The following is a 16,105-nucleotide window of genomic DNA, read 5'->3' as shown; positions in this document are numbered from 1 at the left end:
ATTTTGATGTGAAAATTTTGTTCCAGTAATCATTGTTTATTTGGTATTCAACTGCTACTTGTTGGTATCAACTGCCTTGTGACTCACTACATTATTCCTTATGGCAAAAATTTGGTATTCATTATTTTTGGTACTCATTGCACTTCCCAGAAACAGTGATGAGTATTGAGGTACCAGCTAGAGAGATACTGCTATGAAGTTGATATGAAATTGAAATTGCTCAGTGCACACAGAGAATAGTCATCAGTAGCAAGGCATATATAACCTAGGTAGGGAGGACTATTGTTATCCAAGATTTTTTTTAAAAAAAATCTAAAATGTTTTAAAGCCAATTAATTATTGCTAATAAAAGTTTCAGAAAAGTAGACATATTTCTATATAAGGATCTGCTTTATGATTAGTCTTTTAAAGGAAGAAGGGTATGTAATAGTCATTGTTTAAAGGTAAAGGTAAAGGTTCCCCCGCACATGTGTGCTAGTCGTTTCTGACTCTAGGGGCCGGTTTCAAAGCCAAAGAGCCAGTGCTTGTCCGAGGACATCTCCGTGGTCATGTGGCCGGCATGACTAGACGCCAAAGGCGCACAGAACGCTGTTACCTTCCCACAGTAGTGGTCCCTATTTTTCTACTTGCATTTTTACGTGCTTTCGAACTGCTAGGTTGGCAGAAGCTGGGACGAGTAACAGGCGCTCACTCTGTTACGCGGCACTCAGGATTCGACCCGCCAAACTGCCAACCTTCTGATCGACAAGCTCAGCGTCCTAACCCACTGAGCCACCGCGTCCCTATCATTGTTTATATAACTAAATATATTTTTCACATAACTATCTTCATCTTTATTAAAAGAACAATTATTTCTTGTCTCCCAAATGTCTGTCATATTCATTCTACAACTTCTCAGTTCCATTGGAAATGAATAGTCCCACAAATGCAGTAATTCAAATTAGTAATTTTCAATGCCAAATTAAACTTTGTTTATATGGGCCACCTTAAATGCATTGCATTGAAAATGTGCATATGATTTTATAAATGCATAAATATATAATGCTTACGTGTGTTTGTATGAATTCATTTAGAATTAATCTTTGGTGAATTCTGTGGGACATGCTCCAATATAGAGTGCTTATGAATATTTATTTCATTACAGAAATTATGAGTTTTAAAAATGACTTACTGATTATTTTTTAATACTTTGTCATTAGGATCTCGTCTTCGCCAAGAAGACTTTTCTCCACGAATAGTAGAGCATCCATCTGATGTTATTGTTTCTAAAGGAGAGCCTACAACTTTGAACTGCAAGGCTGAAGGAAGGCCAACTCCCATTATTGAATGGTACAAAGATGGAGAGCGTGTGGAGACTGACAAAGATGACCCCCGTTCACATCGCATGCTGCTTCCTAGTGGATCTTTATTTTTTCTAAGAATTGTACATGGACGCAGGAGTAAACCAGATGAAGGAAGCTATGTTTGTGTTGCCAGGAACTATCTGGGGGAAGCTGTGAGTCGTAATGCTTCTCTGGAAGTAGCATGTAAGTAATTCCAAACAACATCCAGACATTATGAAATATTTTGCAGTTACTTAATCATAGTGGAGCAATGTATACTTTCCACTATGCATTCATAACTTTAGTAATGTTATCTGTAAAGTTTATGGGAACATTAAAGGAAAGTATGCTTATTGTTTTTTGTTCATTGATATCAGTTTATTTAGTGCTATTGTCATGCAACTACTGGTATTTTCTTCGATTTTGCTAGTGGGGGTTATTATTGTTTTAGCAAATAATGTTTTTTATGCTTTTAATGCCACCTTAACTTTTCAAATAAGTTACAAACTGTTCATAACTATAAACTATTTGTAATGATAAATCAAATATCTTTGTGATAATCATACTTCATTTTGCAAGTGTATTTAAAGCCTATTTATGGTTAGATTCATTTGTGGAAATGAAATAATACCATATTCAAGATACAATTTACAGAAATTACAGCATTTGCTTCTGTAACAATAGGCTAGGAATATTTTGTTATCTTAACAGGACTAGATCTTTTTTATGCAAATATAAATTTCTAAATACAAGTGAAATGATCATAAAACATATTGGGAAAGATACAGAGACAGAATTTTAATTTCATGTATCAGGTCTTCGCTTTGAAATACTAGAGACAAGTCCTAATCTGTCTGACATTGCTTCTGATCTAGGTGGAGTTGGTTGTAGCACCAGAGATAGCAGCTGTAGCCCCAGCTATTAAATTTGAGATAGCAGCTTGATCTATTGACCACTGCAAGAGTGGCTCTGGTCTAAATGAAAATTCATGAAAAATTGATGAAGTCCTGAGATGATTTTTTTCCTTTTCTTTTTCAGTACTGTGCTACTCTAGTGAGAAAAGATTACCGTATATACTTGAGTATAAGCCGACTCGAGTATAAGCCGAGACCCCCAATTTCACCCCCAAAACCTGGAAAAAGTTGGTGACTTGAGTATAAGCCGATCCGCCGTTCTGCAAGCCTCCGCCGCCGGCTGCTTCGTTCCGCAGCGGAAAGAAGCAGGCAGGCTGCTTCGTTCCGCAGCGGAAAGAAGCAGCCTGCTTCGTTCAGGCTGCTTCATTCCGCAGCGGAAAGAAGCAGGCAGGCTGCTTCTTTCCGCTGCGGAAAGAAGGCTGCTTCTTTCCGCAGTGGAAAGAAGCAGCCTGCTTCGTTCAGGCTGCTTCGTTCCGCAGCGGAAAGAAGCAGGCAGGCTGCTTCGTTCCGCAGCGGAAAGAAGCAGGCAGGCTGCTTCTTTCCGCTGCGGAAAGAAGGCTGCTTCTTTCCGCAGCGGAAAGAAGCAGCCTGCTTCGTTCAGGCTGCTTCGTTCCGCAGCGGAAAGAAGCAGGCAGGCTGCTTCTTTCCGCTGCGGAAAGAAGGCTGCTTCTTTCCGCAGTGGAAAGAAGCAGCCTGCTTCGTTCAGGCTGCTTCGTTCCGCAGCGGAAAGAAGCAGGCAGGCTGCTTCTTTCCGCTGCGGAAAGAAGGCTGCTTCTTTCCGCAGCGGAAAGAAGCAGCCTGCTTCGTTCAGGCTGCTTCGTTCCGCAGCGGAAAGAAGGCTGCTTCTTTCCGCAGTGGAAAGAAGCAGCCTGCTTCGTTCAGGCTGCTTCGTTCCGCAGCGGAAAGAAGCAGGCAGGCTGCTTCTTTCCGCTGCGGAAAGAAGGCTGCTTCTTTCCGCAGCGGAAAGAAGCAGCCTGCTTCGTTCAGGCTGCTTCGTTCCGCAGCGGAAAGAAGCAGGCAGGCTGCTTCGTTCCGCAGCGGAAAGAAGCAGGCAGGCTGCTTCTTTCCGCTGCGGAAAGAAGGCTGCTTCTTTCCACAGCGGAAAGAAGCAGCCTGCTTCGTTCAGGCTGCTTCGTTCCGCAGCGGAAAGAAGCAGGCAGGCTGCTTCTTTCCGCTGCGGAAAGAAGGCTGCTTCTTTCCGCAGTGGAAAGAAGCAGCCTGCTTCGTTCAGGCTGCTTCGTTCCGCAGCGGAAAGAAGCAGGCAGGCTGCTTCTTTCCGCTGCGGAAAGAAGCAGGCAGGCTGCTTCTTTCCGCTGCGGAAAGAAGGCTGCTTCTTTCCGCAGCGGAAAGAAGCAGCCTGCTTCGTTCAGGCTGCTTCGTTCCGCAGCGGAAAGAAGCAGGCAGGCTGCTTCTTTCCGCTGCGGAAAGAAGGCTGCTTCTTTCCGCAGTGGAAAGAAGCAGCCTGCTTCGTTCAGGCTGCTTCGTTCCGCAGCGGAAAGAAGCAGGCAGGCTGCTTCGTTCCGCAGCGGAAAGAAGCAGGCAGGCTGCTTCTTTCCGCTGCGGAAAGAAGGCTGCTTCTTTCCGCAGTGGAAAGAAGCAGCCTGCTTCGTTCAGGCTGCTTCGTTCCGCAGCGGAAAGAAGCAGGCAGGCTGCTTCTTTCCGCTGCGGAAAGAAGCAGGCAGGCTGCTTCTTTCCGCTGCGGAAAGAAGGCTGCTTCTTTCCGCAGTGGAAAGAAGCAGCCTGCTTCGTTCAGGCTGCTTCGTTCCGCAGCGGAAAGAAGCAGGCAGGCTGCTTCTTTCCGCTGCGGAAAGAAGCAGGCAGGCTGCTTCTTTCCGCTGCGGAAAGAAGGCTGCTTCTTTCCGCAGCGGAAAGAAGCAGCCTGCTTCGTTCAGGCTGCTTCGTTCCGCAGCGGAAAGAAGCAGGCAGGCTGCTTCTTTCCGCTGCGGAAAGAAGGCTGCTTCTTTCCGCAGTGGAAAGAAGCAGCCTGCTTCGTTCAGGCTGCTTCGTTCCGCAGCGGAAAGAAGCAGGCAGGCTGCTTCGTTCCACAGCGGAAAGAAGCAGGCAGGCTGCTTCTTTCCGCTGCGGAAAGAAGGCTGCTTCTTTCCGCAGTGGAAAGAAGCAGCCTGCTTCGTTCAGGCTGCTTCGTTCCGCAGCGGAAAGAAGCAGGCAGGCTGCTTCTTTCCGCTGCGGAAAGAAGGCTGCTTCTTTCCGCAGTGGAAAGAAGCAGCCTGCTTCGTTCAGGCTGCTTCGTTCCGCAGCGGAAAGAAGCAGGCAGGCTGCTTCGTTCCGCAGCGGAAAGAAGCAGGCAGGCTGCTTCTTTCCGCTGCGGAAAGAAGGCTGCTTCTTTCCGCAGTGGAAAGAAGCAGCCTGCTTCGTTCAGGCTGCTTCGTTCCGCAGCGGAAAGAAGCAGGCAGGCTGCTTCTTTCCGCTGCGGAAAGAAGGCTGCTTCTTTCCGCAGTGGAAAGAAGCAGCCTGCTTCGTTCAGGCTGCTTTGTTCCGCAGCGGAAAGAAGCAGGCAGGCAAGGCACGGAGATCCGGAGACCTGCCGACGTTTGGGGAGGTTTGGGGAGGAGATCCGGAGACCTGCTGACGTTTGGGGAGGTTTGGGCACCTCCCCAAACCTCCCCAAACGTCGGCAGGTCTCGGGATCTCCGTGCCTTGCCTGCCTGCTTCTTTCCGCAGCGGAAAGAAGCAGGCAGGCAAGGCACGGAGATCCGGAGACCTGCCGACGTTTGGGGAGGTTTGGGGAGGTGCCCAAACCTCCCCAAACGTCAGCAGGTCTCCGGATCTCCGTGACCTGCCTGCCTGCTTCTTTCCGCAGCGGAAAGAAGCAGGCAGGCAAGGCACGGAGATCCGGAGACCTGCCGACATTTGGGGAGGTTTGGGGAGGTGCGCGCGCACCTCCCCAAACCTCCCCAAACTTCGGCAGGTCTCCGGACGGCGGCTGCTTGGGAGAGCTGCGCGCAATCCCGGAAGCACCAAAGCCTCAGCCGCGCACAAGTCCTCGGTAAGTTTTTTTTGTTGACTGGAGTATAAGCCGAAGTGGAATTTTTCAGCCCAAAAAGTGGGCTGAAAAATTCGGCTTATACTCAAGTATATACGGTAAATGAGGTGTTGAATGTTTTAGCTGGAAGAAGGTTGTAGTTCAGAAGTCAGAAGAAACTGATCATTTTCACTGTAGCCTTTGCTTTAAATAAACCAGATGATTTATTAGCTGGCTATGTATGTACTGGTATGTTTCTCTCTGTGAATCTGTATGTGTATGTGTGTATATTTATATTTATATGTACGTATACATACACGTGTGTATTTCCAATTTATTAAACTTTTCCAGGGAATTGATGTTGACAAAAATAATGATTTTATTCTAATTATTAACTTAGAAAACAAAAGCAAGATTGAAATCTGTAATTAACATTTTTATTTGTGAGAATTAGAGAATTTAGCAATAATTCTAAAACATAAACCAGGTATTTCAACCCAGTATCTCTAACTTTGTTTTAAATCCACCTAGTTTATAATAAGGATTAGATTCTAATATGTATTTAAATAATATAAATTGTATCTAAACAATTTCAATGCAAATTGATTAAATGTTCATAAAATTAAAAAAAACTAAAAAAAAACACTTGGCCTATAAAGAATTCTATATTCTGTTCTGTTCTGTTTTGTTCTAGTCTAGTCTACCCTACCCCACCCCACCCTACGTACCCTACCCTACCCTACCCTACTCTATTCTATTCTAAAAAGAAAAAAGGCTGCATTTATTTTGTTTTTTACCTTTCTTTGCAGTGCAAAGGCAGCCTCATATGGCCCTGGAGTGTGGCACAAAGAGGTATTTTTGTGCACTGTGGCTCAGGGAGTGGCTGTTTCATGTTTCCCCCTTTTATTTGCAGTGCAAAGGTAGCCCATACAGCCCAACAGCCAGACTACTGAAAACATACCTTGTCAGCAGTGGGTGAGAAAAGATGAGCTGGAGGGGAGTAAAAGGATATAAATGGGAGAGATTGTTGGGTAAGAGAAGCTGTAGCACCGTATAAGTTGTAAGGGTGGATGAGCTGCCTAGCATCTGAATGTTGAGCACATGAACACTGGGCACTACAGTCACCATAATTTCAGGCACAGATTGTTCAGCACTGTCATTGTGCTGCCACCACGTGGCTGTGTGGAGAAATCACAATGTGGGCAGTCAGACCCTCCTACCCTATGATGTATTTCCTTTCCCCTCCCCTTTCTGGGATGGACTTCCTCCTCCTTTGTCCCTAGAGAGCCATGCTTCATTAGCAGAAAACATGGGGTCCCAATATGCAGACCCTGGGAGCATTATCATCTTCTAACCTTTAGTACACCTTGGAAATATCTTGGAAATGCTGTACAAATGTCATCTGAATGCATCCACCCACTGTATTCGACCTTGCACGCAATAAAGGTATTTCTGTATGATAAAAGGTGTTTTCTATGAGTGCAAAACTATCTGGAGAGACCTGTTAAGGTTAATTATATCTGCTTACATAGACCATAGAATTCTTACAAGAGATTAATTAAAGTACAACAGCTTCGATCCAGAATAGTTAGAAGATGATAATGTTCCCAGGGTCTGCATATTGGGACCCCATGTTTTCTGCTAATGAAGCATGGCTCTCTAGGGACAAAGGAAGAGGAAGTCCATCCCAGAAAGGGGAGGGGAAAGGAAATACGTCATAGGGTAGGAGGGTCTGACTGCCCACATTGTGATTTCTCCACACAGCCACGTGGTGGCAGCACAGTCATAACTTTGAAAAATTGCTGAAGGAATGGTTGTAATTTGAGAATTATCTATACAAATCTTCCCTGTGGAAGAAAAATTGTTAATGAGTTTTTAATTAGTGGAAAATTTTCCTTAAGAACATAAACCAATGCTGTATATTTGTTAGTTGAAATCACTTCCTTCACATTCCTGAGGAAAATGATGGCTAATTTAAGGATTTTGAGAACTATTATTTCACAACCCTACATGCTTTGGAACTTCTTTTTACTTTAAAATTTTATCACTGCATAGCTCAGTCAGGTTCTGTTCTGTGTTCAGTCACTTTAATTTTTATTTGCCATGTTGAGTATATGAGATGCTATGAGCAAAGAGAACTAGATACATATTGAAAGCTAGAAACTCTGTGACTTTATGGGACAAAACAGCTCTAAACCTTGAACCTCACCCTCTTCCGGGTGAGGTTCAAGGTTTTGGTTATGATCTTTAAGTCCTTACATGGCATGGGTCCGGGATACCTCGAGGACCACCTGCTGCCGGCGTCAACTCCCCTCCGCCCTGTGCGTGCCCACAGAGAGGGCCTCCTCAGGGTGCCTCCGGTCAGGGAATGTCGACTGGTGGCCCCCAGGGGGAGGGCCTTCTCTGTGGGTGCTCCGGCATTATGGAACCAACTGCTGGTTGAGCTCCGGATGGCATCGGACCTCCGCTCCTTCCGCCGCGGGCTGAAGACCCACTTATTTGAATTAGCTGGTCTGGCCTGATGGGGAATATTAAGGTTTTTTAATGGGTTTTTTACTATTTTATTGCCATTGTATTTTAATTGGGCATTGGTTTAATTTCTTTTTAATTTTTGTACTGTTATTTATACATGCCCTGTTAACCGCCCTGAGTCCTTCGGGAGAAGGGCGGTATAGAAATTGAATAAACCTAAACCTAAACCTAAACCTAAAATGCTAAAATATTATGTAAGTCATGATTACCAATAATTCCACTTCATTTAATAGTGATATAAAGATAGTGTATTTTCTTTTATTTCATCCTAAATTATTAACAGCCATTAGGCATTCATTTTTATCAACCTCATATACTGTAAAATAATTTTGTTACTTAGTTCAGTCTCTGCGAACTCTTTATGACATCATTTAATCAGGATTGTCTGTCAGTGACTCTTTTGATTACTTGTAAGTTCATGCTTGTGTCATCAGTGATAATTTATACTCACTGTCTTCTGTCAGCCCTTTTTTCAATTGCCTTTGATTTTTTCCAACTGTCAGGGTCTTGTGCAGTAATTCTTGACTTCACATTTATGCATCTAAAATGTTTAAATGTTTGTTTCATTTTAGTGCTTCCAGATAGTATTTTGCTTTTACTTCATTTGATACTTAATGATTTGTGTCTGAAGGTACCGGTATTTCAACCATTTATTTTAGTACCATAATTTGAAACAATTGATTTTTCTTTATTCAGCCATTCTGATGATCCAGCTTTGGCAACTGGGAAAACTATGGCCTTGACAATATACACTTTTATGGCAGTGTGATTTCTCTGTACTTTGACTTTTGTCTAATTCTGTCATATATTTTTTTCTTCCAAATAGCAGACCTTTCTTTATTTCATCTCTATGGTCACCATCTCTGTGAGTTTTAAAGTTGACAACATAGACTTCTATTACTTCTACTTCCTTTCTGTTCATTGTGTTGACATTACTTGTTGACATAATCTTATATTTGTTTTAAAAATGCAAATATTTTGCCCTCCCATCTTCAATGAGAGATTTCTTCCTTGCTGCCAAGTTTCAGAATGATTTTATTAACATAGTATCCAAGTTTTTGTTCCATAGAATTAATTCAATTTTTTATTTCTTCTAGAAATGAATATGCATTTCTACATATAAGCCAAAGAATAAAATCAACAGTATGAATCTTTGGAACATTTTTTCTCTCTCTTGATTTATTGTGTTGATACATATTCTGTTTGTTTCCTCCTGGTCACCATACAAATTCTTCAATAGGCAGATGAGTTGATCTGGTACTCATGCTTTTAAGTCTTATCCTCAGTTTGTTGAAATGTACATAGTTAGAAACCTTTGTATAATCAATAAAACAATATGTGAGCAATATTTTGTTAGTATGTGAGATATGTATAGCTGTTTGATAATCTGAATATTCTTTATCTCTGTCTTTTCTTTGAGGGGTAGCCAAAAATAAATTGATTTTTTCCAATCCCTTGGCTGCTGCAATCTGCTTTCAAAGCATATGTATCATCTTATATTTTATCAACTGCAACTTTCTTGTTAGCAATATTTACTTGGGTCCAATTAACCTCACTTTCTTTAATTCTTTGCTATAATTGAGTTTTCAGTCTATCATATCTATTCCTGATTAAGGAATCAATATACAATATTTCATTGTTTCATCAGTTTTATACCCTATTGAATTGCCGTACCTGCATTTGGCAGGTAAGTATAGAATATTATGATATAGTTTTAGACAGGAATATTAAAATTGTCTGCTATGAAGAATATTGGAAGCAGCTTTGTATCTTCTTTTTTATTTTTATTTTTCAACTTTTTTCTTTCCTTACATTTTTTGCTTTCTATTTGCTTTCTATCCTTTTCTTTCTACCTAGGATTTTTCTAGACCTAAGCAAGTAGTATTGACAGTCTGCTGTCATATTTATCTGTCAGATTTTGGTCATTTTTTCCAGTTTAGACAATGTATTTCATATTGAATGAGATGTACCAACAGGGTTCCCCAAATGATTTGTTTCATCCAAAATCTTAGATGAAATAATCTTGCCTGGTCCTCAAAGGTTATATAGTCTAATAATTATTAATATGGTAATGGCAATAGAATTCAAGTATGGAATGTATGCTATTGATTTTAAGAAATTTGTTTATATTTATTCAAGGAATCGAGGATTCTTGTAAGCACATATCTCAGATTCATATAGCACCATGCCAAGAACTTTGGTTTTGAATAGTTTAATGGCTGCCGGGACAAACTTGTCAAAAGACAGCTTGTTTATCTTCAAAGAAACTTTTGAGCTTTTGTATTTAACTCTCTTATTTGGTGATTGCAGCATGTGGATGACTGAAAATGAATACTCAGGAATTTGAATGATGTGTCTGTCTTTAATTGTGCAACTTGATGGATTATCAGACTTCCTTCTGAAAAAGATGAAAAGTTTCATTTTTTCGAAGTTTGTTTTTAGCTCTTTTCCTATCACAGTATGTTGAAAGTTCTTTGAGATCTCTATATACCCCAGTTTTGAATTCAAAAAATATAATTCCATCATTGGCTTACCAAAGAATAAAACGTAGATCATGGTGAAGAATAGGGATATAAGTCTGGATTGGCAAGAATGTCAACATTATAACTAGTCTTATATCGTTAAGTTAAACCATAGAGGAAAATGTCAGAGTAAAGCAATCAAAATAAAAGAAGATATACCGTATTTCCCCAAAAATAAGACCCAACCAGGAAATAAGCCCTAGCATGATTTTTCAGGATGCTCATAATATAAGTCCCACCCCAAAAATAAGCCCCACCCCAAAAATAAGCCCCAGTTGTCAGCATTTAGTACCATATTTTCTGGAAAATAAGACCTAATGCATCTTTTGTAGCAAAAATTAATATAAGACCTGGTCTTATTTTCAGGAAAACACAGAATTAACACCAGAGGTAATGAGAGTTGTCAATTTTTCAAAGCCTGTTTTACCAACAGTAGTCTGGTGGTTAAGGTGCTTGTATAGAAAACAGGAGACTGTGAGCTGTATTGCCAGTTTAGGCTTGAAAGGTGGCACTAGAACTCTTAGGTGACTTTGGGCGAGTTACTCTTTCTCAGCCCAACCTACCTTATAGGGTTGTGTGGAAAATTGGAGAAGGAGAATGTATATTTATCGCTTTGAAAATATTAACTTTTATTAATTAAATAATTAAATTTAAAACTTAGCGTTATTAAAAAAATTACCCAGTATAGAATAAAGCAAAGAAATGTTGCTGCAATGGCTAAGCATTATTTGTGAATCTTTATTGGCAAAATTGCTGCTGACATTCCTGATTTATTATTAGGGTTCTGATTTAGTTTATCTTTCTTTTTATTCATTACACTCAGGTTATTAAATTCTTGGGATTTTAGAAGAATCAAGTCAGTAGTCTGAAGTGAAGAATCCCCTTAATAATAACCTCAGGATTGTTACTGACATTTTCTGACACTTTTTGACCCTCTGCCCGCACTGGGACCAGAAGTGAAATATTTCTCTGCCAGTACTACTAAAAAAATATGAAAGGTTGTTTAATCAAGTCCTAAAATAACAAGTTGCTTTTCATATCTATTTACATATTTATTCCCAGTAATTGATGGAAAGAGTTGTTTTCCATATACTAATGCATGCTTCAAAAATGAAATTAATAGTATTGCTACCTGACAGAAATTAAAGAAGTTTACTATTGACAGTGCTAAATGACTCATTGAGATGGGCTGCAAATCATTTCAGGGAAAGAATTTTGGAAAATACAAAATATATACAAAATAAAAACAATCATAATAAAAGAGAAACAGGACAACCACTGCAAAGGGCCTGGAGTGTAATAAAACTAATGGCTCAGACATTTTTCACAAGTATTAGGCCACACATTCCCCATCTTGTACCTGTGCATTTGATTTTGGTTTCCAATGTGAATTAGCTGTGGTTGGTGATGGTGGTTAGTAACTAGAAAGGGAATAGTATATGTCAGCTTTCCTTGACAAAACACATCTCTGATCAGAGACACAATAGGTCACCTTCCCTTATCTGCAAGGTAACTGAGAAAACATTACAGATTTTATAGAACTTGAGATGTGATAAGATAAAAACCATGAATGGAAATTTAAGATTGTTTTACTCATGGGTAAATAGGACACAAGGAGAGTATTCTGGGACTGTAGAGAAAGGCAGTCCCCCAATATTGTGGGACTGTAGAGAAAGGTAGGCACTATCAGGGCATGATTGTGCTATGTTAAAAAAACGAGCAGAAACAGAGCTTTGATTTTGGTCTTTAAATTTGGTTTACATCTTTCTTGCTATGTATATGTGACATAAAAAATAGGATGAACGAACGTTGTCAACTTTTTTTTTCATCAGCTACCTTAGAGTCCTCAGTTGAGATGACCTCTGAAGTGACTGGTGTGGTGAGTGATGTAGTTAATGAGATCAAATGACTTTATGACCTCAACCCTTTGTGGCCTTAGCTCTCCTCATCCATCTTCTTAGACCAACTGATTGTGAGGCATCTGTGGAAACAGGATTAAACAAGTGTGAACAAACAAGTTCAAGAGCTTCTGCTACTGCCCTCACTCAGGACAGTAGAAAAAGTGACACACTAATAATCTCGGAACTGCAGAGTTGAAGGTATAATATTTTGAATAAATAATTATTTTTATAAAGATGTTTCAACAGTTTATAGTAAGTTGCTTAGGAAGCTATGGGATTTGATTTAGCCCTAGTGGGAGAGCATCTCAGTGGGGGTGGTTGATCAAGTAACAACAGATCCTATCTTTCCCCCCCATCTGCCCCTGCCTTCCCCATTTGCAATTGGATTTTAGCGGTTGACATTAATTTATTTGTGTGTGTGTGTGTGTGTGATTGTAACCTGCCCTTGTGGTAAGATGGGCGGGCAATAAATTTTATAAATAATACATAAATAAATATATAAATAAATTGTTACTCATGTAGCTTGAGTCACAGTCCATTCTATAGCAGATAATGCGTTTTTCAAACCAAGATCACCTGTGGGAAGGAAGTGTATGAATTTACAGTTCAATATTTAGTGTAAAATGAAATTTGCTGTAGATTTATTTTGAAGAAAAAAAACAGCAACGTGGAATGAAATGCATTGAATCAGCTACATCCTGTTTTTTTATTAGAATGCAATAACCGGGGAAGGGGAGGAAAGGAAAGGAAAAGAAAGGGGGGGAAAAGGAAAGGGTATGAATGTGTATGCTAATATTACTGGTAACCCTGTATACATGGGCATCTGCTAAAGAAACAAATGATGAGACAGGCTTGAAAACACATAAATGGCATAGCTTATATGCTTGGAGGCATATAACGTTATGGTAGCATTTGTGTGATGATATTGCGATTTACCTATACCTATACATAAGTAAGATTATATCATATTACGAGCTCCTTATTCATGCTTAGAAGTAAATAAATTCTATTAAACTTAGTGGCCATACCTTTTATTAGAATATGGTTCTAATAAAACCATATGGGCATATGGTTCTGAACTGTAGTAGGCTTTGTGCCCAATTCAGGAAAACCATTAAGCTTGATTGTCTTTTATTTATTTATTTATTTATTTATTTATTTATTTATTTATTTATTTATTCATTCGGTTTATATACCGCCCTATTCCCAAAGATCTCAGGGCGGGTTACAAGGCAAAATTTAAAAACAATCCAATATAAAATTAAAATAAAATTAAATTAAGTCTAACCGCAAAAATTAAATCACAATTTAAAAACATTAAACCCCTCAGTCCAGACCAGATAGCTCAAAGAGCCAGGTTTTTAGGTCCCGGCGAAATGAACGAAGGTCGGGGGCAGTCCGGAGTTCCGTTGGCAGTTGATTCCATAGGGCAGGCGCGCCCACACAGAACACCCTCCCCCTGTGGATCGCCCGTCGGCAATCCTTGACCGGCGGTACCCTGAGGAGGCCCTCCCTGTGGGAGCGCACAGGACGATGGGAAATTGACGCTGGCAGCAGGTGTTCCCTTAGATAATCCGGGCCCATGCCATTTAGGGCTTTATAGGTCATCACCAGCACCTTGAATCTCACCCGGAGGGCAACCGGAAGCCAATGCAGCTCGCGGAGAAGAGGTGTTACATGGGAGTATTCATGTTTATTTGTAATGAATGTCACATATAAGAAGCAAAATAAAACTATAAGAAATAATTTAAATACATTCTAAATAATATTAACTGAAAAATTAAGATTTACTAAAATACTTTTTTCAACGTAAGGTATTTTTAACAATACTGAATATTTTTCCCCCCAGCAATTTCTCCCTTTTTGGATAGAAACTAGGACACATTTTGTTGGCTGCAGATATACTTTATGCTTTCCAAGTAAGGAATACAAGATATTTGATATAATGAGTTATCAGTATTTTAAGATTAAATGATACATTTATTCCAATGTATGTGTCATTGTAGTAGCTTTGTGGGAGGAAACTACGGTGACTAGAATAGAATAGAAGTGACTAGAATTCCTCATAGAAGCTACTGGTGGAGCAAATGGTTTTATATAGTTTAATAAACATAGACATAGGAGTTCAAGCATAAATAAGAGAAAAATGCTTACCCTGCTAGGCACTTGCTTCCCTGAAGCTGTTATTATTTATTTTCAAAATTTGGTATCGATAATAATATGATGATATATTACAATCTAAATTGAAAGAAGTTGCTTGTGTTCTAATTCAGTTTTTTATTGGTGACGATTCTTATGTTCTGTGTTTCATATTACCCTAATGGCAAATTATCTTGATAGATGACCATTCGTGAATTATTCTAAAATGTCTTCAGAGATACTTAGGATAATGGCCCTCCTCACATTTTGTTAAGTGCTGACTGAGGCATACGGAACTTTTTATTAAAGGAAACAATTAAAGAAGAAGAGCTATTATTACAGGAAATAAACAATGAAAACCATAAATGAAAAGAGAAATAAGGAAATTAGTGAAATAGAATAAGGTAACATAGCCAATAAAGGAACAGAACAAATTACAAAAATATATTAATTTGATAATTTAATGGAATAGCTCAGAAGTGTTTGTGTCCATCGTTTTTTAAAGTTCCTTTCATACTTTATTCCTCTGGTTCCAAATCACTGAGCTTCAGGACTTCAAAAAGATTTCTGATGTTTTCCTTAAAAATGGGGATATATGCTTAGATAATATTGTAAAAACTAATTGGCTTACCTATTCCAGTTCAGCTAACTTTAAACTTACTTATTAGCAATTTGTGATCTTTTCCACATTTAGCCCCTGGCTATGTCTTTGCTGTTATAACTGAAGTCTTCCAACTTATTCTACCATTAATATAGACAGTTTGATGGATAAGCTTCAGGTTTCATCAGTTAAGTAGTGTTGTGTGACAAGGTCCAGGAAGTGTGTTTTCTCTGTAGTGATGCCTGTCTTCTGGGGAAAAAATTAATCAGAGGTACAGTATATACTGTATGGCTTCCATCCTGATGATAGCAAAAAGTCTGTTAAAAGCCAGGCTCTTCTTCCAGATTTTGGGGACAGGATGATGGTTGAATTCCTGTTTAATGGATTTGGTATATATGTTTATTTTAGATCATGCATAACTTTTTATTTTGTTATACTCTGTCTTTTTTTCAAAGCCACCCAGAATCCTTATGTTGGATGGACACTGCATTATATAAATAAATAATCTTCTATAACTATGGTATGCTTTCTAAATCCTTCACACCTTTCTACTTTGTTTGCAAAATTCCTGCAGCAGCCTATCAGCTCATTTTTATTCCTTGTCCCCCATCTATTTCTGAGTTATTTCTAGGGTTCAAGCTTATCACAGTACAGTACAGTACAGTATGTATGTTTGGAACATCACATTACAGGATGGCAGACAGTATTTACTTCATTCTATCAATGTCCAATGGTGATAGCAGATATACTTCCAAAGATGACCCTTTGTTTATCTTTGTCCCTGAATAATGATGGGTAATAACCGATCATATTGCACCAAAATTGGTGGAGGTAACAGCAACCATCTGCATTGCCAGCATCAAATAAAATCTAAAACAAAGTTTTACTTCAGTGTACAAGTCTGTTATATCTTCAAGTAATTTCAGCTTGATTTAGTTTACCTAATAGTTTCCCCCCTTCTTTCCTTCTTCCTTTCCTTCCCTTTATTTATTATTACATTTGTATTTCCATTTCCTTCCTTCATCATTTCTCCTGCTTCCTGATTTCCTAGTATTTAGAGAATCCACCAAGAGTTACCAATCAGGATTCCAAATTAAATCAAACAACTTTTAACTCTTTCTCTCACACAATTTCTTACTAGTATTTTTATTTTTTTGCTTTGCAAACACTCACATTTCTTTATTTCCTTTG

General features: G+C 39.4%; 1 protein-coding gene across 1 annotated transcript in view; it reads left to right on the top strand.

Annotated features, from left to right (window-relative positions):
- ROBO2 (roundabout guidance receptor 2) overlaps positions 1-16,105 on the top strand; it is a gene marked incomplete at both ends in the record, with an annotated part of 380,266 nt that overhangs the window by 34,599 nt on the left and 329,562 nt on the right. Inside the window, one exon of the mRNA XM_083362547.1 lies at positions 1,200-1,526. Coding sequence (XP_083218673.1) covers positions 1,200-1,526 — 327 coding nt within the window. The remainder of the gene's footprint in view (positions 1-1,199; positions 1,527-16,105) is intronic.

The sequence above is a fragment of the Vipera ursinii genome (assembly GCF_947247035.1).
Source record: "Vipera ursinii genome assembly, chromosome: 4".
NCBI classification, from domain to species: domain Eukaryota; kingdom Metazoa; phylum Chordata; class Lepidosauria; order Squamata; family Viperidae; genus Vipera; species Vipera ursinii.
Note: the sequence above shows the minus strand (reverse complement) of the source record. Positions and strands in the feature narration are given on the sequence as shown.